The 22,953-nt window shown below is 36.9% G+C and overlaps 1 protein-coding gene across 2 annotated transcripts; it reads left to right on the top strand.

Annotated features, from left to right (window-relative positions):
- Window positions 1-781: 781 nt before the first annotated feature.
- LOC107689137 (myelin proteolipid protein-like) lies at window positions 782-18,150 on the top strand. 2 transcript variants are annotated; one of them, XM_016487044.1, is made up of 7 exons: window positions 782-1,166; window positions 4,475-4,661; window positions 4,906-5,062; window positions 6,398-6,566; window positions 8,793-8,866; window positions 9,020-9,085; window positions 17,803-18,150. In XM_016487044.1, the coding sequence occupies exons 1-7, from the start codon at window positions 1,163-1,165 to the stop codon at window positions 17,962-17,964; spliced, it is 819 nt and encodes a 272-aa protein (XP_016342530.1). In that variant the 5' UTR covers window positions 782-1,162; the 3' UTR covers window positions 17,965-18,150. The 2 variants fall into 2 exon arrangements, with proteins under 2 accessions (XP_016342530.1, XP_016342531.1); XM_016487045.1 differs by lacking the exon at window positions 17,803-18,150 and adding an exon at window positions 11,833-12,293.
- Window positions 18,151-22,953: the final 4,803 nt, after the last annotated feature.

The following is a 22,953-nucleotide window of genomic DNA, read 5'->3' as shown; positions in this document are numbered from 1 at the left end:
TTTTCCAAAATCATAAAGAGTTACACATACTTAAACAGTTAATAACAACAGAATCATCACTTATTTCATGTTGTAAGTCAGTGAGTCAGTAGAAAGATTTTTTTAAAGGGGTCATATGATGCGATTTCAAGTTTTCATAATCCGTAATTATGTCCCCACTGGATGCAACGAATGCCTCGTTTATAATGGGTTTTAATGTTTTTGAATCATTGCTCCGGCCAAACAGGGCATTATCACAATATGCTAAGGGGCGTAACATTTCCGTCACACGCTTGAGGTATTCGGCCAATCACAACGCACTGGATAGCTGGCCAATCACAGCACACCTCGCTTTTCAGACCGATGAGTTTTGTAAAAATCGACGCGTTTCAGAAGGCGGGGCATAGAGGAGAAACAATAATGTACAGTATGTGGAAAATAATGTGTTTTTTGAACCTTAAACCGCATAAACACATTTCATTACACCAAATACACAAAATAATGTTCTTTTTAGCAACATCATATGACCCCTTTAAAAAGTACTGTGCTGGTACTAGTGCATTGATGGTATCAGATGATAATGCCATATATGATACTGTACTGAATGATTACCATTTAGCCTATGGTATATATTTAATTGGTATTTTGAAAGATAATTTGAAAATACTTTGGTCCAAAAAGTCACGTTCCCACGAGCTATGCGTGTGAACACTAGAGGTCAGCAGTGAGTCGTAAGTGGCATGGATCCACAGAGAGCAAGATTTTAGCTCATTAGCAGTACCTTTTTTTAGTTAGTTTTTAGTTCTACGTAAGACAAACTTGTATCATACTACAGTTTCAGTAAATAAAACTACAAACACATAAAAAATTCCTTTAAAAGCCATCAACCGACTTGATCATAGAATTGAGATCATTTATCACTTGTTTATAAATGAGCTAAAAGTGGCCTGCATCTCTTTAACAAACTCTTTGCATCTTAAAGCAAATCAGTGGCACTTCAAATGAGTGAACATTTTGGTATGTTTTTGCATCATGACCCCGTCAGTCTGCTCCTTGAACCGTTCAAGCAGGCCATTGAAAAGACACATTGTTTCTTATTGAGTCTGTCTTCAGCTGTGTTCAGTGTGTAGGAGACTGAGACAGCAGAACACTGAAGCACAGCACAGCACTGCTGCCTACAGACATGGGTAAGTACAACATTTCTACTGATTTAAAAGGAAGTTTTTAAGCAATTCTGTATATAATTAGATTTTTTTTTTTTTTATTTGACCTGTAGCTTGATAAACTAGTGCAAAGAAAGCTGAGCTTTGCATATGAAGGGACAGTGTGATACTCTTGCATATATTTTGCAGTGCTACATACAGTATTTGAAAGTGTATCACTGCAGATGATATTTAACATCCCAGCAAATATAATCTGCAGTGAAATGCAGGAGCTTTTCTCAGAACTAGCTTTGCTTGTATTCATTGTTTTAGCTCGGTGTCTTTTAATCATCTAGTGTTTAGAGGATTTTTAGAGAAACCACAGGTGTAGATCATCACATTAACTATGAACATGATTCACTATTGTTTCACATCCACCGTGTCTCTTTTTGTCTTAATTTTGAAGAGTATTTATTATTTATGTTTTGAAATTTTAAGACTTTTTTTTAACCGACTGACTCATTCCCCTTTTAGGTTTACATGCCGTTCATGCAAACATGGCATTTTTGAAAGAAGTGTATTATTTTCATCAAAGCTGCATTTATTGGATCAAAACTGCAATAAAACCATAATGTTGTGAAATATTATTACGGTTTAATATAACGTTTTCTATTTAAAGTGTAACATTTCTTAAAGTGTAAATAATTCCTTCGATGGCAAAGCTGAATTTTCAGCAGCCGTTACTCCAGTTGTGATGCACTTAACTTTATATAACATGCTACTGCTGAGTTGCAGTACATTAAAAAGTATTATTAATAAAAAAAAAATAACTAAAATGATGTAAACAAAACATCCAAAATAAACCAGATATTCCTCTGTTTATATAAATCAAACAGTTTGACCCCAGGGGGATTTTAACCATCAGCATTCCGTCGATGCACTCCATCCCAAATCTCCCCCCTCTTTATTCACTGTCGTTCCTCCTCTATACTCATTTCAGTCGGTCTGTAGGGGGCTGAGGTGGCACCGGCTCTTTGTTTGCTTGTCATTGCTGGCCCTCGTGTTGCATCAAGACAAAGGCTATTGTCAGTGCAGCCACAAAAAGACACTCTGGCTCTTGGTCCTCCTTATTTTCTCACACTCTTCATGCCGTGGTACAGACCAGCTCCGTCGCCCGCCCCCACAGCAGCACATGATACGGATGGAGGAAGAATGCCCACTTACACCGGTCCACCCAGACTCACACACTTAGCTGCAGCTGCCGCTTTGTTGCAATGGCACGTTGCAGTGTTTCGGATTTGGCACATGTGAATGGAATGTGAATAGATGTCTATGACAGTATGAGCTTGTTAAATTGTTTTGGATTTGAATAAGCACTGTTTGCAGTGTATATTGCTACAAAAATTGTGTGCACGTGATGAATTTCATGGTGTGCATGAAACTGGTTCCCAGCGCCAAAACAACTGCGAAACAGGCTTCTGTTTTGAGAAACATCTCCTTAGTCAACAACAGTATAAATAAACTAGATATTTATGTTTTTCTGTTGAAAATGTGAGAAGTGAGAACCATGATGCTGGAGTGTTGGTTGTGCTTTCAAAGTGGTTATTTCCTACACCAATGTTGAATTCTTATGGTCATTGGTTTGTTTAAATGACTAACTATGAGCAACCATATAAATGCTTCACTTAGCAGACACTACTAATTATACTAGCCTAACTATCTTGGGGAGTCTATAGCACCAGTGCTCCAGAAACTTTTACACTCTTGGGAATGTTGACACCAAATTTAGTGACTTTTTCATTGCTGCTGAAACTTTTATTAATGTTTCATGGCAAGGAGCTATTTTGCTGATAATTAATTGTGTGTGTGTGTATACAGTATATATGTATGTATGTGTGTGTGTGTAAATGAGAACCGTTTTGAGAATTTGGTTGTATTAAAATAGGAATAGTCTGTTTAAACAGGAAACAAATGTAAAGGGCTGATATGATGTGATGAGGCTTTAGCTACTTTTTATTGAATGCATTTGGCAGCACTGCTCTTCTATTTAATCCAGATCAGTTTTATTTTTATAGCACTTCTCACAAAACATATTGTTTCAAACCATGTTTTAGTGATGTAATTTGGCCCCAGTGAATCGAGCATAACATCAAAACATTTTCTTTCATTTTTTTTTTGAGCCCCAGTGAGCAGCCACAAGTTGTTAAGAAAAAAAACCTGCGTCAGTGGTGAGGTGTTGGAGGAACCAGACTCATCCTACTCTGGCAACAAAATAATGTCATATGACAATAATATATAGCTGTAGCAATAATATATAGTCATGTGTTCAATTAAACAGGCAACATCTTTCAATGCATTATTAAAGAAGTAAATGCCACTTATGATTGTAATCATTCCAATATAAATATAATATTATGGCAGTCTTGTAAGTTCATTCTTTGTTGCCTTGCCATCATCTGCAGTCGTCAAAAGTGCAGCTGGGTCCAAACTGAAGCTGGTGAAGTCTGTAGTAACTCTGGGAGGGGAATCCCGAGATAAAAACAGGAAAAGCAACAGGAGAATGACTCTTAGATGCTGTTCATATTATGTCAGGCAAAGATGATAATGTGCATTTGTTTAGATTTTATCAGACATGGCTGCAGTACTAGGTTATGAAAGTGTTGTGTGGAAGCTTGGCTGAAGGGATCTGTACTTAATCTAAAAGCATTTTCAGGAAGGTTAGTCCAGAGTTTAGATGCCAAATGCAAAAAAAATAAAATAATCTGTAATCCCCTTTAGTGGGACCTATAATGTGTTTAAGGCCTTATGAGTGAATAGCAATATTTTATACTTGATGCAGGACTTAGAGATGCCACTGTAGATGTGATCAAATTGGGTTGATATGATCACATTTCCGGTAAGAGCTCTTGCCAGCTGCATTTTGATCTGTTTTTACAGCCACCAGGTAATGCATTTTAATAATCGAGTCTTGAGGCCATGAATGCATGAATGTTTCAGCATCAGAAATAGATAACATGTTGGTGGTAGAAGGTGGAAGGTTGTGACTCAAGAGAGGAGAGTTGCTGTCCAATATAACATGCAGGACTTAAAAGAATAAACTGTTAACTTTGATAATTTAGAAATGTCATCTTATCTTGAAGAAATGTAGAGCTAAGTATGATCAGCATAAGTGTAAGTTAATCGTGTTTGGTGTTTCCCAATAATATTTGGCTGCATGTATAAGGAAAACAGCAGAGGGCCTAATACAGAGCCTTGTGGCATGTATTATTTGCATTTTTTAAAATGTCTGATATGGTAAATCAACAGAAAATGAGAGAAACTGATCCTTCATATGCTTTTGTTATGAATCTCAGGTTGTTATGAATGCTGTATGCGCTGTCTGGGAGGAGTGCCGTACGTCTCTCTGGTGGCCACTCTGCTGTGTTTCTCTGGCATTGCTCTGTTCTGTGGCTGTGGACATCAGGCCCTGACAGAGAGTGAAAGACTTATCGAGACTTACTTCACCCGTGACCATCAGGACTACATCACCCTAGCGTACCTGTGTGTGCCAATAGCATCTCCCACATCATTGATGTTTAATCCAAATGAATCTACTTTTAATCCAAATGAATCAAGTTTTTAGTTTATTTACCCATAATCTCAAGCTTCACAATAAAAAATGATATGAAATGACATGTTTGAATAAAGCTTTTTAAGGTGTCAAAAGGGAATTTGTGCTTTGGACGATCAGTCATTTTAAACATCTTTCTATTACAAACTCTTTGTCTTTCTCTCTCTCCTGTAGTATTGAGTATTTTCAGTACATCATCTATGGTCTGGCCTCCTTCTTCTTCCTGTACTGTATAGTCCTGCTGGCTGAAGGCTTTTACACCACCAGTGCAGCTCGGCAGTCATTTGGAGAATTTCGTAGTACAGTTTGTGGTCGCTGTCTCAGCACAACGGTGAGTGATTTGCAGTGTGAGATTCACTTTGCGTTGGCTACTTTGCAAAATGTTGCACCCTCATGTTGTTACAAACACATGTGCCTTTCTTCCTTTAAGTAAAAGGGGGAATTTGAAGGAATTTGAACGTTGCTCATTTCCATATGTTGAACGTATATAGTTACCAGAGGCTGCCAAGATTCGAAATGTTGAAATTTACTGAATAATTTTGCCTCTGATGCAGCATTCATACGTCATTTGCACTTCCGTATATTCAAAATTGGTGCATTATATTCGGTTTAAAGGGGTCATGAACTGCCTTTTTTATTATTTTATATTGTTCTCTGAGGTCCACTTATAATTTTAACAAGGTTTTTGCATCAAAAACATCATCATCAGTGAGAAGTAATAGGCTATTTGAGTTGCCTTCCTTCTGATCCCAGCATTAGGAAAGAGTGGATGAACTTTATTTTTAATGACGATCCAGACCGCGTCAGTAAGTACTCAGTTCTCGAGTATATTGGATCCAACAGTATTGTCGCAACACACAAGTGTGAGTAACTTTTTATTACGTGATCACTATTGCTTTGTCTGTTATTACAGATCGTTTGATATGTACTGAGTATTTATGCATTTTTAACCTAAATCACTGCAGCATCCATGTATGAGGAATGTATGCTGTCAAACATACACAGCTGTTAGCCAATCATAGCAGTGGGTGTTTACTTCTGAGTCTACAATCCATCACGCCTATTCAAACAGAGTGCTCTGATAAGGGGGGGATCAAAAAAGGCACTGCACAACATCTTGTTGTCTTCAGAGCCATCTTTATTGTTTGTTTTCTGCGTAGACCTGTGCGTTCGCCTGTCTCGTAAACACTACATGCCTGAATCGGTGGGCGGGGCTAAAGATGCAGTGATATAGGATCGGTGGGTGGGGCTAAAGATGCAATGATATAGAATCGGTGGGCGGGGCTAAACAGGCAGCGATGTAGATGCAGGCATTGATCATCTTCTGCGGAGGCGGTGCTTATCCACACTATTACATAATAGAGTCGTACATTCCACAAGCTGTCATTTTGGTAGACTGCCTTCAATATAAGCTGTTTTTAGACTAACGAGAAAGTTTTGTTCTGAAACTTACAGAATGTTTTTTACAGTACAATGACCTCTTATATAAGGGAATTTTGGTTTCTCAGTTCATGACACCTTTAATGTTGTGCCATTTGTGTAACATGGTGAAATTCATCTCTTGAATATGCAAATTATGTAAATGCATTTATTTATTTTTTTGTGTGAATTCTTCATTTAAAATCAAACGCATCAAACTGATAAACGCATTATATTTTATCCTCAGTTCATCGTGATCACGTATTTCCTGGTTGTGGTCTGGTTACTGGTGTTCTCCCTCTCTGCGCTTCCTGTCTACTTTTTCTACAACATGGCAAACACCTGTCACACTATCAACATCCTCTCTGAGACGCCCTCCAGCATCAACCAGCTGTGCATTGATGCCAGACAGTATGGTAATGGCCCAGCAATACATTTATCATATATTTTCTGTCCCTTGACAGCTTAGAGATTTGATATCACTTCTCTGTACAGTGATTAAAGTCTTGCTGACGCTCCGATGTCTTTTGAAGTGTCCCGATGTTCAGATATTTTCAGGAAAGAGGTACATGAAAACGTACATTTATACTTTGGCAAGCTTGATTTCACGTATTTTTGCATTCCGAAAGTGCATTGCCGCAAGAGGTGCTATTTTGTGCTTTAGCCAAAGAGGTATTTGGGTGCTTCTCAAACCGAAGGCTGCAACTTAAGAGAGGCATTTTAATTTAAGAAAATGTCTTTAAATTAATTTATTTTCTTATTAATTTCAGATTTTTTATTAATTAGTGAATGACAAACATATGTGGTTTACAACATGCACTGTAATAAGCAAGCACATTGGCTACAGAATCAGCAGAGGTCAATCAGCTTGTGCGTTGTAGTAAACGGTATGATTGCTAGCATATTTACATTTATGCATTTTGAGGACATTTTTATCAGAAGCGACTTGCAATTTGACAAAGAGCCCACAATATTCATAATGCACAATGCCAGGTTTATTAAACAACTAGATTAGGTTTGCATGTTGCAAATTGCAATTAAAAAAATGTGAAAATGCAAAAATATTTCTATTTAGAGATACCACTCGCTGAATTGCATGCAACTGTTTTATGGTTAGTTCAGAATGCTAAGTATTATACAGCATTGCATTCTGAACATACACTGTAAAAAAAAAAATCTGTGACATTTATGGTAAAATACCGGCAGCTGTGGTTGCCAGAACTTCACCGTAAAAAAAATATGGTAGCAACATTTTAGGTTTTACAAGACTTAACTTAAATTCACTATAAAATACCGCATTTCATTAACTGATGTAATGTTAATAAACCAAAATATTGAAGTGCTAATATCTGTTTTGAACCATTGTAATGCACTGATAACCACCAAAAACTGGTGGTGATGAGAAAGTCACATGATATTTTTAACAGTATTTTACTGTAAAATTACATTAAATGTAATTACATTTATTCACCGAATATAGTATGGAAACTTACTGTTAACCAGTTAACAGGTTTTTACTGTAGCATTTTTACAGTCTTTTACTGTTAAAATCACAATCATTTTTTACAGTGTGGGCAGTGTAGTGATATGACATAAATTCACAACAGCAAAAAAACATGAATTGCTTCACCTCTGAATTTTTTTTTCTTAAAATTCATCATTTCATAATGAACTCAATAGGGACTTTTTCCTCCATTTATTCTGTGAATTGGAATGTGTGCAAATAATTGGTGATTGGAGAATTTTTTTAACCAGTCATCTAAGCTATAAATAGCATGTAATTCTAACCGAAACACAACAACACATGTTGGGTCAATGACATGATGCCCTTTTTTTTTACTCAAAAATACATTAAAATACCATCATACTGAATTGAAAATACCTTTTGTACATTTTTCTTTTTTTGAATTAAATACTATAGATTTTAAAGTCAAAAATATAAATGTGTCCTGACCTTGTAATGAAGAACATCATAAAAGAAGGAAAGAAAGAAGTTGCATAATATTTTATTATTATTTTGTGGAAAAAAATATTTCAATAAAACTATTTCACTGCTTATTAATATTTGAAGAATTAGCAGGGGGGAAAAAACAGGAAATTATGTAATACAGACTTGTCAAGGACAGTAAGTCTAATAAATTGTCAGATAATTTGACATATTTATGACAAGATGAGGTCAATTTTAGTTGTAAAATGTGATGTGGTGTAAATCCCTAAAAACCTAAGTATGTTTAAGAATTAATAATTAATAAAAATGTTAAATATTTCTTAACTTAATAATGATTAAGGTGTAAGGATAATGGTACTACTCGCTAAATTTCTTGAAAATAAATGTTTTTCATGACCATATGAAACCAATGCAAATTATACAGAGGATATTTCTAAGAACTTGGCATATAAACTAAAAGATTTTTCCTTTATCATGGACATTATTATTGTCGTTGACCCACATGTGCACAAATATGACAGCACACTTGAAATTAATTTTCTAAATGTTAGGGATACGTTTCTGGCCTTACAATGTTAAACTCTGTTCTCTTAATGTGGTGTTATTTAAACTGACACAAATTTCAATAAAATCTCATTGTGCCTTGATCTTTTTCATGCTGTTACATTGTGTTTTATGTCTCTGTATCCCTAAGGTTTACTTCCATGGAACGCAGTACCAGGAAAGGCTTGTGGGATGACCCTGTCTAATGTCTGCAAGACGAGAGAGGTAAGACATGGCCCCGGGCGATGTACGATTCAATGTCTTCATATAATTCTTTAGAAAACCTTCCTCAAAGCCTTGTCAAATCCAAAGCCAAGACCAGACATTCACGCTGCGTAGAGAGTGTTTAGGATGTCATGTTCCTGACTTGTTTTTCAGTTTTTCCTGATCTATGATCTCTACATCGCTGCCTTCGCTGGAGCGGGAATGACGGTCTTGGCTCTGGTGAGTGTCCAGAACAGAAGACAATCACACTGTGTTCTCATGACGCCATCCCGTAGGTGTCAAGGAATTCTGTTCCTGCATTTATTAACCTCTTCTTGGGGTTGGTTGGGATTTATTACTGTCAGTTGTGGTTAGAAATTGAGAGAACTGTGTTTTTCAGCTTAAACAATTTTCATTAAGCTAGACTCAATGAAACAACAGCACAAAAGATCCTAGCAATACATCTGCAAAGAGCAAAAAAGTACTGTGAATACCTTAGCAATGTCTAAGCAGTGCTCTGTCGACATCTTAACAACAACCTAGTAATGGAGTAAAAAGCAGTCAGAATATCTTAGCAACATAGCAATACAATGCGAACCACTCAGACACTGTAGTAAGTGTATAGCAATGTGGTAAAAACACTGTTACGACCATATTGTAACACTTGAATAATCACACAGCAGTGAGATGAAAACCCGTGTTGGGGGTAACACTTTACAAGTGACGTGAGTTATGTAATCGGATTACTTTTTTTCTTAAGTAACCAGTAAAGTAACACATTACTTTTTAATTTACAAGAAAATATCTGAGATACTTTTTCAAGTAAGTAACGCCAGAGAAATGGGGAGTAAGTGCAGAGGCGTTGTGTGTGCGCCGTGTGAACATGATGTTACTGTAGTTCTAGACTAAATGCGAACATGCATTTATTCATCTCACTTGCACAAAAACAGATTCAGTATTCCTACCCAGATTTAAAATGTAACACAAATGTAACGTAACACATTACTTTCCATAAAAAGTAACGTTATTAGTTACATTTTTAGGGAGTAGCGCAATATTGTAATGTAATGCATTACTTTTAAAAGTAACTTTCCCCAACACAAAAAAAGTAACTGGCATTACTTATTTGAAAAAGTAACTCAGATATTTTCTTGTGAATTAAAAGGTAATGTTTTACTTTGAAAAAAAGTCATCTGATTACGCAACTTGCGTTGCTTGTAATTCGTTACCCCCTAACACTGGTCACAATATCATAGCAAACCACATGGCAACATCACGGCAACAACTCAGAATACCACAGTAACTGCATAGCAATGTGGTGAAAATCACTCAGAATTGCTCAGATCTTAGCAATCACATAGCTACGCCTTGGTTTGCAACACAGCAATGTGAAAAAGAAAAAAAAGAAAAAAAACAATTTTAAAAGGGTCATGCCTTGTTCTCTGAGGTCCACTTATAATGTTATCAAGATTTTGACATCAAAAAACATAATTTAGAAGTAATAAGCTATTTTCTGTCCTGTTTTTAACCCCCCTCATCAGAACGCTCTGTTTGAATAGGCGTGGAGTATTGTAGACTCAGAAGTAAATGCCCACTGCTATGATTGGCTTGTGAATATTTGACAGACTACTGCTGTGATTTAGGTTCAAACCACACAGATACTCATATCAAATGATCTGATTAACAGACAAAGCAATACCAAGTAATGAAAGCAGGTACTCACACTTGTGTGGTGCGGCATCACTGTCGGATCCAATATAGTTGCACAGCATCGTCTTTTAGTTTCAATCTCTCTGAAAATCCCGCATCAAATTGTGCCTTGTTTGTAAACGAATCTGCAGTAAAATGAAGTGAACAGAGGACCTAGTTCTTACTGACGCGGTCTGGCACTTCATTCAATATAAAGTTCATTCACTCTTATGTTGGGATCAGAAGGAAGGCAACTCAAACTGTTTTTCCATAACTTGGCACTGCACAGCGTCTTGTTGTCTTCAGAACCGTAGACCTGCGTTCGCTCTCTCATAAACACTACATGCGCGAATCTGTGGGTGGGGCTAAACAGGTAGTGATGTAGAATCGGTGGGCGGGGCTAAACAGGTAGTGATATAGAATCAGTGGGAGGGGCTAAACAGGTAGTGATGTAGAATCGGTGGGTGGGGCTAAACAGGTAGTGATATAGAATCGGTGGGCAAGGCTAAACAGGAAGTGATGTAGAATCGGTGGGCGGGGTTAAACAGGCAGCGATGTAGAAGCAGTCGTTGTTCATCTTCTAAGCAGGCGGTGCTTATCCACACTATTACATCATAGAGTCGTACATTCCACAAGCTGTCGTTTTGGCAGACTGCCTTCAATATAAGCTGTTTTAGACTAAGTTTCAGAACTCAAAACTTTCTCATTACAGGATGTAAGACGATAACTATAAAGATAACGATAAAGATACAGTTCTAAAAAAAAATAATAATTCTCAATGTTAAAGAATAGTCCACACCACAGCTATAACGATGAAGGCATAGATAAACGATATCATTGGAATCACTTTCAGAACGTTTTTTCCCAGCAGATGATCGATAAAAACATTGACACCCAATCAGAATTTAATGCAGCAGATGAGTGTGTGCTTAGAATAAACGAACAATATAATCCGCTGGTGTGGACGCTAATATAGTTATCTTTAAAGTTGTCGTTCTTGGTGTGAACGGCTTTTAGCCATGCAAACCACACAGAACACTAACTACATAGCAATGTGTACAAATTTTTTTATAAAAATGGGTGAAAAACCACTCATAACATCATAGCAACACCCTAGTAGCAACGTTAAAAAACACTTAAAGTAAAACCAGTAAAAGCATAGTAAAGCCTTGGCAACCACCTACTACGCCCTAGCACTGTGGTTTTGGTCTTCACTTCGAAAACACCACAGCTTTCTGATTAGTCTCTGGTCACTGGGTCACATTTATTATTTTGTGTTTCTGTCTTTCTCTCTTCAGCTCACATACACTGTGTCCACCACCTATAACTTTGCGGTTCTGCGGTATCTGGGAAGGAAAGGCATCAGTCCGCGCTGTTAATGGCTGTTCTGTCCTGCTGTCCTTCTACGGTCAATAACAGCACCATATTGGAGCACTTTCGAAATTCTCATCCTCATCTTCTTTTCCACAACACAATTTCCTGACATTCTTTTAGATTTTTTGGGATGTAAAGATTTACATATTTGGAATCCTTGCTCCAAACTGCCTTTCATCTGATTTTTCTACCTATATACTGCTGCCGACCACTAGAGGAAATATTCTACCTTCAAGTCTTCTGGGATGTTATAACTGTGCTAATGTAGCAAAACATTATGTAACAGCATTGGGTGTGTAACAGAATCTTTATATGTTTTATCTTGTATTTTGGTCACAAAAGCCTGTTGCCACCTAAATGAGTTGCGTGTTCTAGGCAGCTTATTTCCTACTCTGCAAAAAATGATTTTCTTGCTTAGTATTTCTGTCTTGTTTTTTGTGAAGATACAATTACTCAAGAAGCAAAATGACTTAAAGGGATAGTTCACCCAGAAATGAAAATTCGGTCATTAATTACTCACCCTCATGTTGTTCAAAAGCCGTAAGACCTTCGTTCATCTTCAAAACACAAATTAAGATATTTTTGATGAAATCCGAGAGCTTTCTGACTCTGTATAGACAGCAATGCAACTGAAATGTTCCCAGACCCAGAAGCGTAGCAAGGACATCAGTAAAATAGACCATGTGACATCAGGGGTTCAACCGTAATTTTACGAAACTGCAAGAAAACTTTTTGTGTGCAAAACCCCCCCAAAAATAATGACTTTATTCAACATTTCTTCTCCTCCAAATCACATCTTCCATCATTATCGAGAGCACCTCTGCATGTAAACAATTCAAATGCATGCGTTGTGATACTCTCCATAATGGCGGAAGACATGGAGGAGAAGAATTGTTGAATTAAGTTGTTATTTTTGTTTTCTTTTCACACAAAAATTATTCTTGCAGTTTCGTAAAATTACAGTTGAACCACTGATGTCACATGGACTATTTTACTGATGTCCTTGTTACGTTTCTGGGTCTGGGAACATTTCAGTTGCATTGCTGTCTATGCAGAGTCAGAGAGCTCATGTGTTTGTGTTTTGAAGATGAACGAAGGTCTTACGGAAACGTATCTAAGAAATACTTTTAGTGCTAATAATAAACCAAAGGAATAAGCCATTTGATGAATAAAAAGAAATCACTGATTAATTGGAAATTCAGCAAAACAAAGCGTTATACAATAACTACAACAATCTCCTGATAATTAGAGTTACAAAGCAACATTAAGAGTTCACACGTCAATGGAAACTGTTATTTCACATTGCTCCAAACATGACTTCATTTCAGCCGTGTAACAAAAAGGAGATATTTTGAAAAATGTTCATGCTGCTCTTTTTATACAATGATAGAAAATGCTCTATAAGCATAACATTTGTAGTCCGTATGACTTGTGCACCACATCTAAAGCCTTCTATGATGTATTGTAACAGGTTTAATATCAATGATGCCAAATGTCGAGTCAAATTTGAATACGAGGAAGCACAAATGACATTTAGAAGTATGTTGAAGGGCATGTTTTTCAAGGGACGGCAAATTCAATTTAAGTTGTGTGACTTCAGAAGACTTGGAATGTCGTGCACTAGTCACATATTGCCTTTAGTGAGGCGATACAGGTTTGGAACGGCATACGAGTAAACGATGACAGCTTTCATTTGTGAACTATTCAGGCGAACTACTGCTTTCAGTCTGCACTAAAATCTTGCTTTCACCAAACGCTTAGGTGGTGATCAAGCATCCGACATGTATTATTTATAAAAAATGCTCAGGATGAAATAAACATCCTGAATTGGTTACCTTTTGTAAAGAAAAAAAAAATAAATCTACAGACAACAACAAAAAAATGAAGCTACGGCTGATAAGGTTGCCTTTTTCCGTTTTTGTTTTCTGCCGAAGTGTCTTTTGCTCTCAAGTTTCAGTGAAAGATCCCAGCCACGAAACACTATTAGTAATGACACGCTCTGCGGCAAAATACCTGCTCAAACATCACCAGCTGCATCTGTGCACCGGTCACAGAAAGGCTTTTATTCAAGCAGCTGGAAAGTCCCAGAAGCCTCTTTGTCAGTGGGCGATATCTTCTGACGCGTAAACTGACCCCTAGCATGGGTTTGTGTCAGGGCTGTCCTCTAACAAAGAGGGGCTCATCCATTGTTTAGGCTTTTCTCAGTCCTTTCAAGAGGCTGTGAGAAAAAAAGCGCTGGGGTCACGGGAAAACAGCACACATTGCTGTCTCTCTCCATGGCAACCAGATGTGAGGGATGGTCGCCAAGGAAACCAGCCATCACCACCTTGAGATTCTTTTTAAGCATCTAAGAATCTTATGGTATGGTAGTACTACCCAATGATTATTTTTACTTTTATTTTCTGAAACAAGAATACATTTTGTCCAATCAAGTAATTTCAATTATGGATAGACCAGTAGACTGTTTTAAATGGACTCGTATGCTAGCTGTAAACAAAAATATTTGATTAGGTATTTGATAGCAGATACAGAAAGTAAAACTCAAACTATCCTATCAGATTTCTAAAAACAAAAAGGAATGCATTCTTGACCTAAAAAGGGTAAAAAACTAATTAAAGATTCATAGCTGACTTCAAGTGATGTTGGCACAGGAACCCCACCTCAATATTGTAACTTGTAAAAAAAAAAATAAAGGATTTTCTTTGAGTCAATTAAATAATCGTGGCAGAAGAAGCTTGCTATTGGTCATAATTGAAGTTTTCATTGTGAATGCTAACTGTACAGTTTGTGTGCTGCTGAAGAATAGTCATTTTACTCAGTTTTCTAGTACAAATATCTAAACATTCTTGAATCAAGATTAATTTACTTGAGAAGCAAAATGACTTTAAGTCTTGTTTTCTGAAAAATGTATCGAACTATTGTTAGTTTTTGCTTAAAACAAGAAATATAATGCCACTGGGGTAAGAAAAATAATCTAAATTTATAGGGAAAACGGGATTATTTTTCTTGGGCCGTTATCAGATTTTTTTTCTAGTTTTAAGCATAAACTAACAAAATGTATTATTATTTATTTTATTATATCTTAAAGGGATAGTTCACCCAGAAATGAAAATTCGGTCATTAATTACTCACCCTCATGTTGTTCAAAAGCCGTAAGACCTTCGTTCATCTTCAAAACACAAATTAAGATATTTTTGATGAAATCCGAGAGCTTTCTGACTCTGTATAGACAGCAATGCAACTGAAATGTTCCCAGACCCAGAAGCGTAGCAAGGACATCAGTAAAATAGACCATGTGACATCAGGGGTTCAACCGTAATTTTACGAAACTGCAAGAAAACTTTTTGTGTGCAAAACCCCCCCAAAAATAATGACTTTATTCAACATTTCTTCTCCTCCAAATCACATCTTCCATCATTATCGAGAGCACCTCTGCATGTAAACAATTCAAATGCATGCGTTGTGATACTCTCCATAATGGCGGAAGACATGGAGGAGAAGAATTGTTGAATTAAGTTGTTATTTTTGTTTTCTTTTCACACAAAAATTATTCTTGCAGTTTCGTAAAATTACAGTTGAACCACTGATGTCACATGGACTATTTTACTGATGTCCTTGTTACGTTTCTGGGTCTGGGAACATTTCAGTTGCATTGCTGTCTATGCAGAGTCAGAGAGCTCATGTGTTTGTGTTTTGAAGATGAACGAAGGTCTTACGGGTTTGGAACGACATGAGGGTGAGTAATTAATGACCGAATTTTCATTTCTGGGTGAACTATCCCTTTAAGATATAATAAAATAAATAATAATACATTTTGTTAGTTTATGCTTAAAACTAGAAAAAAAATCTGATAACGGCCCAAGAAAAATAATCCCGTTTTCCCTATAAATTTAGATTATTTTTCTTACCCCAGTGGCATTATATTTCTTGTTTTAAGCAAAAACTAACAATAGTTCGATACATTTTTCAGAAAACAAGACTTAAAGTCATTTTGCTTCTCAAGTAAATTAATCTTGATTCAAGAATGTTTAGATATTTGTACTAGAAAACTGAGTAAAATGACTATTCTTCAGCAGCACACAAACTGTACAGTTAGCATTCACAATGAAAACTTCAATTATGACCAATAGCAAGCTTCTTCTGCCACGATTATTTAATTGACTCAAAGAAAATCCTTTATTTTTTTTTTTACAAGTTACAATATTGAGGTGGGGTTCCTGTGCCAACATCACTTGAAGTCAGCTATGAATCTTTAATTAGTTTTTTACCCTTTTTAGGTCAAGAATGCATTCCTTTTTGTTTTTAGAAATCTGATAGGATAGTTTGAGTTTTACTTTCTGTATCTGCTATCAAATACCTAATCAAATATTTTTGTTTACAGCTAGCATACGAGTCCATTTAAAACAGTCTACTGGTCTATCCATAATTGAAATTACTTGATTGGACAAAATGTATTCTTGTTTCAGAAAATAAAAGTAAAAATAATCATTGGGTAGTACTACCATACCATAAGATTCTTAGATGCTTAAAAAGAATCTCAAGGTGGTGATGGCTGGTTTCCTTGGCGACCATCCCTCACATCTGGTTGCCATGGAGAGAGACAGCAATGTGTGCTGTTTTCCCGTGACCCCAGCGCTTTTTTTCTCACAGCCTCTTGAAAGGACTGAGAAAAGCCTAAACAATGGATGAGCCCCTCTTTGTTAGAGGACAGCCCTGACACAAACCCATGCTAGGGGTCAGTTTACGCGTCAGAAGATATCGCCCACTGACAAAGAGGCTTCTGGGACTTTCCAGCTGCTTGAATAAAAGCCTTTCTGTGACCGGTGCACAGATGCAGCTGGTGATGTTTGAGCAGGTATTTTGCCGCAGAGCGTGTCATTACTAATAGTGTTTCGTGGCTGGGATCTTTCACTGAAACTTGAGAGCAAAAGACACTTCGGCAGAAAACAAAAACGGAAAAAGGCAACCTTATCAGCCGTAGCTTCATTTTTTTGTTGTTGTCTGTAGATTTATTTTTTTTTTCTTTACAAAAGGTAACCAATTCAGGATGTTTATTTCATCCTGAGCATTTTTTATAAATAATACATGTCGGATGCTTGATCACCACCTAAGCGTTTGGTGAAAGCAAGATTTTAGTGCAGACTGAAAGCAGTAGTTCGCCTGAATAGTTCACAAATGAAAGCTGTCATCGTTTACTCGTATGCCGTTCCAAACCTGTATCGCCTCACTAAAGGCAATATGTGACTAGTGCACGACATTCCAAGTCTTCTGAAGTCACACAACTTAAATTGAATTTGCCGTCCCTTGAAAAACATGCCCTTCAACATACTTCTAAATGTCATTTGTGCTTCCTCGTATTCAAATTTGACTCGACATTTGGCATCATTGATATTAAACCTGTTACAATACATCATAGAAGGCTTTAGATGTGGTGCACAAGTCATACGGACTACAAATGTTATGCTTATAGAGCATTTTCTATCATTGTATAAAAAGAGCAGCATGAACATTTTTCAAAATATCTCCTTTTTGTTACACGGCTGAAATGAAGTCATGTTTGGAGCAATGTGAAATAACAGTTTCCATTGACGTGTGAACTCTTAATGTTGCTTTGTAACTCTAATTATCAGGAGATTGTTGTAGTTATTGTATAACGCTTTGTTTTGCTGAATTTCCAATTAATCAGTGATTTCTTTTTATTCATCAAATGGCTTATTCCTTTGGTTTATTATTAGCACTAAAAGTATTTCTTAGATACGTTTCAGCTCAGGTTTCTTATTTTAACCTGCTGCTCGGCTGCAGTTTGTTGGTGTAAAAACTGATGTCTGGGACGTTTAGCAGGAAATAAAGGTCAATGCCTTTCACCAATGATTGATGTGTTTTGTTATTCATAGATTCACTGTCCACTGCATCTAGCAGCATGGCAGCTTGTTTTCAGAGAGCGTCACCGCAGAGAGAAGGAGGAGAGGAGGCTGCACACGCTCTTTGGCCGAGTGTTAAATGAGCAGAGAGGAAGTCTCTGTTCTCCTTATGTGCTTCACGCAGCTGACGTGTGACGTGTGCATGCTTTCTGCCGAATACACGTGGTTTGGTTATTACTTCTGAGAATACCTAAACCATTGAGTTGATGTTATGAAATAAACACTATATGACATTTATGTTACCTGGTTAAATAGGAAAGAGCATTTTGTTTAACATGTTGAAAACTATGACAGCATATGAGTTAAACCAAATCTGTCTCATAAACCACACAATATGATCGCTGTTGCAGTTTGTTTATTCATCGCATTGGATTCTTGCAAAGTCAATTTGCAAACAAAAGAAGTCTCAACCTCCTTATTGCACTGGAGATGACGTGAAACAGTAGGGTAACACAACTCCTGCTTTCAAAACACCACAAATTTAGTCCATTTGAAGATGTCTGTTAGCAGTATTACCCAGAACAAAGCATACAAACACTGGGGCACCAACCTTATACAAATCAAACTGTAAAAAGTGACAACTAGTCAGTACATTCATTGCAGTAATGCCCTTAATTAACCACAATTCTCTACCGTGGTCGTGAGTGGTCACACTGACAAATGAACATCATAAAATATGGTATTATTAATGAAATACAATACTCCTGTGACCTGTAACATCATAAATACCGTGGCAGGAATGCTACAACACCAGCTCGAACGGAAACAGCTGTGGTGAATCTCACGACAAACATCCATGTTAAATGCAAAAAACATTAACCATCCTAAAAATAGGGTTCATTTTCTTTACAAATAAAATGTAAGTATTGACATTTCTTCATGAGATCCACCTGCCCTGTTGAAAAAACCAGCATATGCTGGTTAGGTATGTTTTGACGCTGGGATGCTGGTTTAAGCTGGTCCTTTTGCTGGTTTATGCTGGTCATGTGCTGGCAAAGGACCAGCATAAACCAGCAAAGGACCAGCTTAAACCAGCATCCCAGCGTCAAAACATACCTAACCAGCATATGCTGGTTTTTTCAACAGGGTGTTTATTGAAAAGCTTTAGTTTGCTTATCAAGTTGGCATTTTGACTCATCAAAAGACATTTGAAACACTGAAACATGATAACACGCGCCAGAACAGTTGCACTTCTGCATCCCGTTGTGATTTAACACAGAGAATCTTTACAGTTCTGATTACAGTGTATCATTTCTTCACTGTGAAACCAAATGTTTGGTACCTTGTTTTGCAGTAAATAGACAAATACTGATTTTCCAATATTAGCAATGAATATGTTCCTGTGTGTTCAGCAGGTTGAGTTCGAGAAACACAGTGTTGCATCTATTTCAGTGTCAGTGTACCAATAGTTGTTGTGAGCATGTCCATCAACAAACACAAAGTAACAACATACAATGCCTTGTGTTTTACATGTGTCACAAACGTATGACAGCAGGCAAGCAAAGGTCTGTAAACAGAAACATGGCTACATGTTACGCATTAATGCAAGAGACAGAAGCGTTCGAGAACATCAGCTTCCCAATCCACAGATTTGGGTCTCTCTAGTTGTAATGAGACTTACAGCAGTATGTAGAGTAAAGGCTGAGAAAACATTCATATTCTGGACAAAAGCACTAGTCAATGTTATAAAAGATATAAGTAAAATAAGTTAAAGTACCTATAAATGCACTAAATCAAGGGTCATTCACAACAAGTGCCCTCTAAACACGGTCAAAGGTCAGTGCAAGATACTGGGAACCATGTACTTTGGTTTCATATCAACATTGGTCTGACATTGAGGAAACAATGAATGTGAACTAATTTATCAGCTGTGACTGTGAGTCTCTTCAAGTCTGCTGTAGACGTCCAAAGAGGCTCCAGCATTAAATGTAGACAGGTATTTTCGAATGTTTCAGAAAATGATCTGTGCATTTGTCTAAGCCACATTCCTGAGTCATTTACTGAATCAGATGTGGTCTAAACCCTCAAACTGACCAACACACACACACACACACACACACACACACACACACACACACAAACAAACACGCTCCTCATGCAAGAGACTTTCATTCTTCATCAAACACTACAGCATTGCTGCCCAGATTCAACATGCAATTAGGCATGTAAAATTGCTCAAATGCACACAAAACAACCTGACAACTAAATCAAACAATACATATTACACATCTAAAACAAACTCACTGTACCTTACAGAACAATTTAAAAAATAAACTCAAAATTTTTTAATCTTTCGATACTACGATAAAAGAAATTCCCTTTCTGTCTAAAAGTAGTGCTGTGCTGATGCATCTCAGACAATTTGTTGTCAATCCGCTAATCTGAGGTTATGTGTTTTACTACATGTACCATAACAGGGTGAATGATCTACTTAAGAAACAGTCATATTTCAACCCAAAATCAACAAACAATTTTTTTTTTTAAATCGTATCAAGAGTGCAAAGGTTTCTAATCATATAATTGCTTCATCATGTGTGGACAATTATTTTTCATAATTATTCAAACCAGCATAAATTGAAGCTGCTAATATAACAAATGCTACAATAACAGATAAATCATTTAGGCCTACAGTTTAAGTAATACTTTATGAAGGAAAGTTACATTTATTTGTTGTTTTAATGTTACAGTATAGTGTTTTAACATTATGGTAATAAGAATTTGCTATTAAATGTTTTATTATCACGAAAATAATGTCATGGTCAAAAATCTGCTTAATTTTATTTTTTTTTAATTGTAATGTCTTGTTTATTTATTTATTCTTTAATAATATTTTAGGTGAAATATGACCCAAACGTGGTCTTCACCCAAAGAATAACTTATTAGCAAAATTAATTAAAAATGCATTATTTCTTTCAGTACCCTTCCTTCAATGGTCTTTCTCTCAAACAATATTTAATTACCGATAACAGTGGTCTGCAATATGTGACTCTGTGGGTTATGTATTTGGAAATACCTGGAAAAATGAGTACCACAACATAATAGCTCAATAGTAAGATAATAAAAGGAGGCTAGATCTGCGGTCCAGGACATGATGAAGCTATTATTAAACACCACGTCACAAGCAGACAAGCCTTTGACTGGGAAACCGTCAGTGTGCCATACTGCAGAGAGATAAATATGTATAAAATGCCTTTACTGTTTGGTAACTCTGCAGCCCACGAGACACGTCTGGCATCTGTACCAAGCGGCAACCTCCCCGTCTATCGTGAAACCAACAAGGAAGTGACTTAAACTGTAATTCATCAACTGGCCGCTAGAGGCTGGCTGCAAAAGGGAGTCAATCCCATAGACTCCCCATGTTAAAATGCCCAACTTTACAGCAGAAAAAAACATGTTTACAGCCTGGTACAAAAAGTGGTTTTGGTCTATATAGCTAATTTTGCCCTTCATGACAACTGTGAGGGGGGTGAATTGTTTTATAACTCATCCGTTTAAATCATATTAAGCCTTAAAGTTCTGCATAATTAAGGGCGTGGCCACTTGAGTGACAGGTGGATTTCCGCTGCTGTCACCACCGTCGAGCTAGGTGGTGGGCGTGGCTTCAGCAACCTGCTCCCACCTCTTTGCCCATTTTCGATTATCCGAGAGTGACACGCGGTGACGCGCTGCCAAGATGGCGACGGCCGCCTCCGCCCACTTTTGAGCTTCAAAAACGCTCTTCGGAAATCTACGGGTAACGTCACAGACACTACGTCCATGTTTTTATACAGTCTATTGTCTGTATCTACACAGAAAGCTCTCAAGCATATAGTATCAGCCAGAGAGTGTAAGTCCACGGCTATGAAGCCTCAAGGCCAGGGGCCATTTATGCTGCGCTCAAGTCCTCCTGGGACATTCGTACTTACGAGTCGACAAGTCACTTTGGTCGGAAAACTTTTCTACAATAAACTTCAACGATTTTTTTAACTCTACATCTACAAAATGATGAATAAAGAATATGCATCGTGTTTTTGCTTTTTTCTGTTTTGTTTTTTTCAACTTATGAAGGTGATGTAAACTGAATCGTTATATATTCTATGGTAATTATTATACAATAATATAATGTTTTGTATATGTACGCTCTTAAAAATAAAGGTGCTTCACGATGCCATAGAAGAACCTTTTTTGTCTAAATGGTTCCATAAAGAACCTTTAACATCTGAAGAAGCTTTCTGTTTCACAAAAGTTTCTTTGTGGCGAAAGAAGGTAAACCAAAAGGTTCTTTAAAGAACCTGCCTTTGACTGAATGGTTCTTTGTGGAACCAAAAATGGTTCTTCTGTGGCATCGCTGTGAAGAACCTTTTAAGCACCTTTATTTTTAAGAGTTTAACTTATATAGTTTTATTGTACATTACAAAAAAATAATCATTTTATTCATTTCTACTAATTTACCGTCAATAGGTTGTTTGCACATGACGTCATGACATTGCCACATGACATTGCTGTGGCGCGAAATGCAGCTGGAGGGCAGGAAGTGATTTGTCTCTATAGGAATCACTAGCAGAAACTCAAAATGCCTGTGTTTTGTGTTGTTTATGGATGCTCAAATCGATCAAACCGAGAAAACACAAGGAGCTTTTATCGTGCACGAATATGTGTTGTTCATAAGGCAAGAAATTGACTGAAAAACGCAGGAAAAAGTGGCTTGTAAACCTGCGTCTGCGGTCGGGAGGAGCGGAGCCGGATAATGCTCATGTGTGCAAATGTTATAAGATATAATAATATATTAAGATATTAATGAAGAAATATATAATCCAGGGCTTCCAACTCTCACACATTCAGCGTGACACAGTCAGAATTTCATTATAACGGAACATTGTGAGATTGCGATAAACTGAAGAGAGTGACAGCTTTTTAGTGATTATATGGAAGCGCTTTAGTGATTATATGGAAGCGCTATTTGCTCGCTTTCTAGGCTATAATCAATTCAGAATTTGAATAAAAGAGAACAGAAACAACAGCCACAAACCCTGTACATGCAGCAAAGTTTCAGGAGTGAATGAAAAAGGATGAGATGGGGGAAAGTCCGTACTGTACTGGTTTAGACACTATTACAAGAGAAAGGTATAAACAGAAAAACACAAC

Source organism: Sinocyclocheilus anshuiensis, unplaced genomic scaffold (genome assembly GCF_001515605.1).
Source record: "Sinocyclocheilus anshuiensis isolate Anshui unplaced genomic scaffold, SAMN03320099.WGS_v1.1 scaffold846, whole genome shotgun sequence".
Taxonomy (NCBI): Eukaryota; Metazoa; Chordata; class Actinopteri; order Cypriniformes; family Cyprinidae; genus Sinocyclocheilus; species Sinocyclocheilus anshuiensis.
This window is presented reverse-complemented; position numbering and strand designations above follow the sequence as displayed.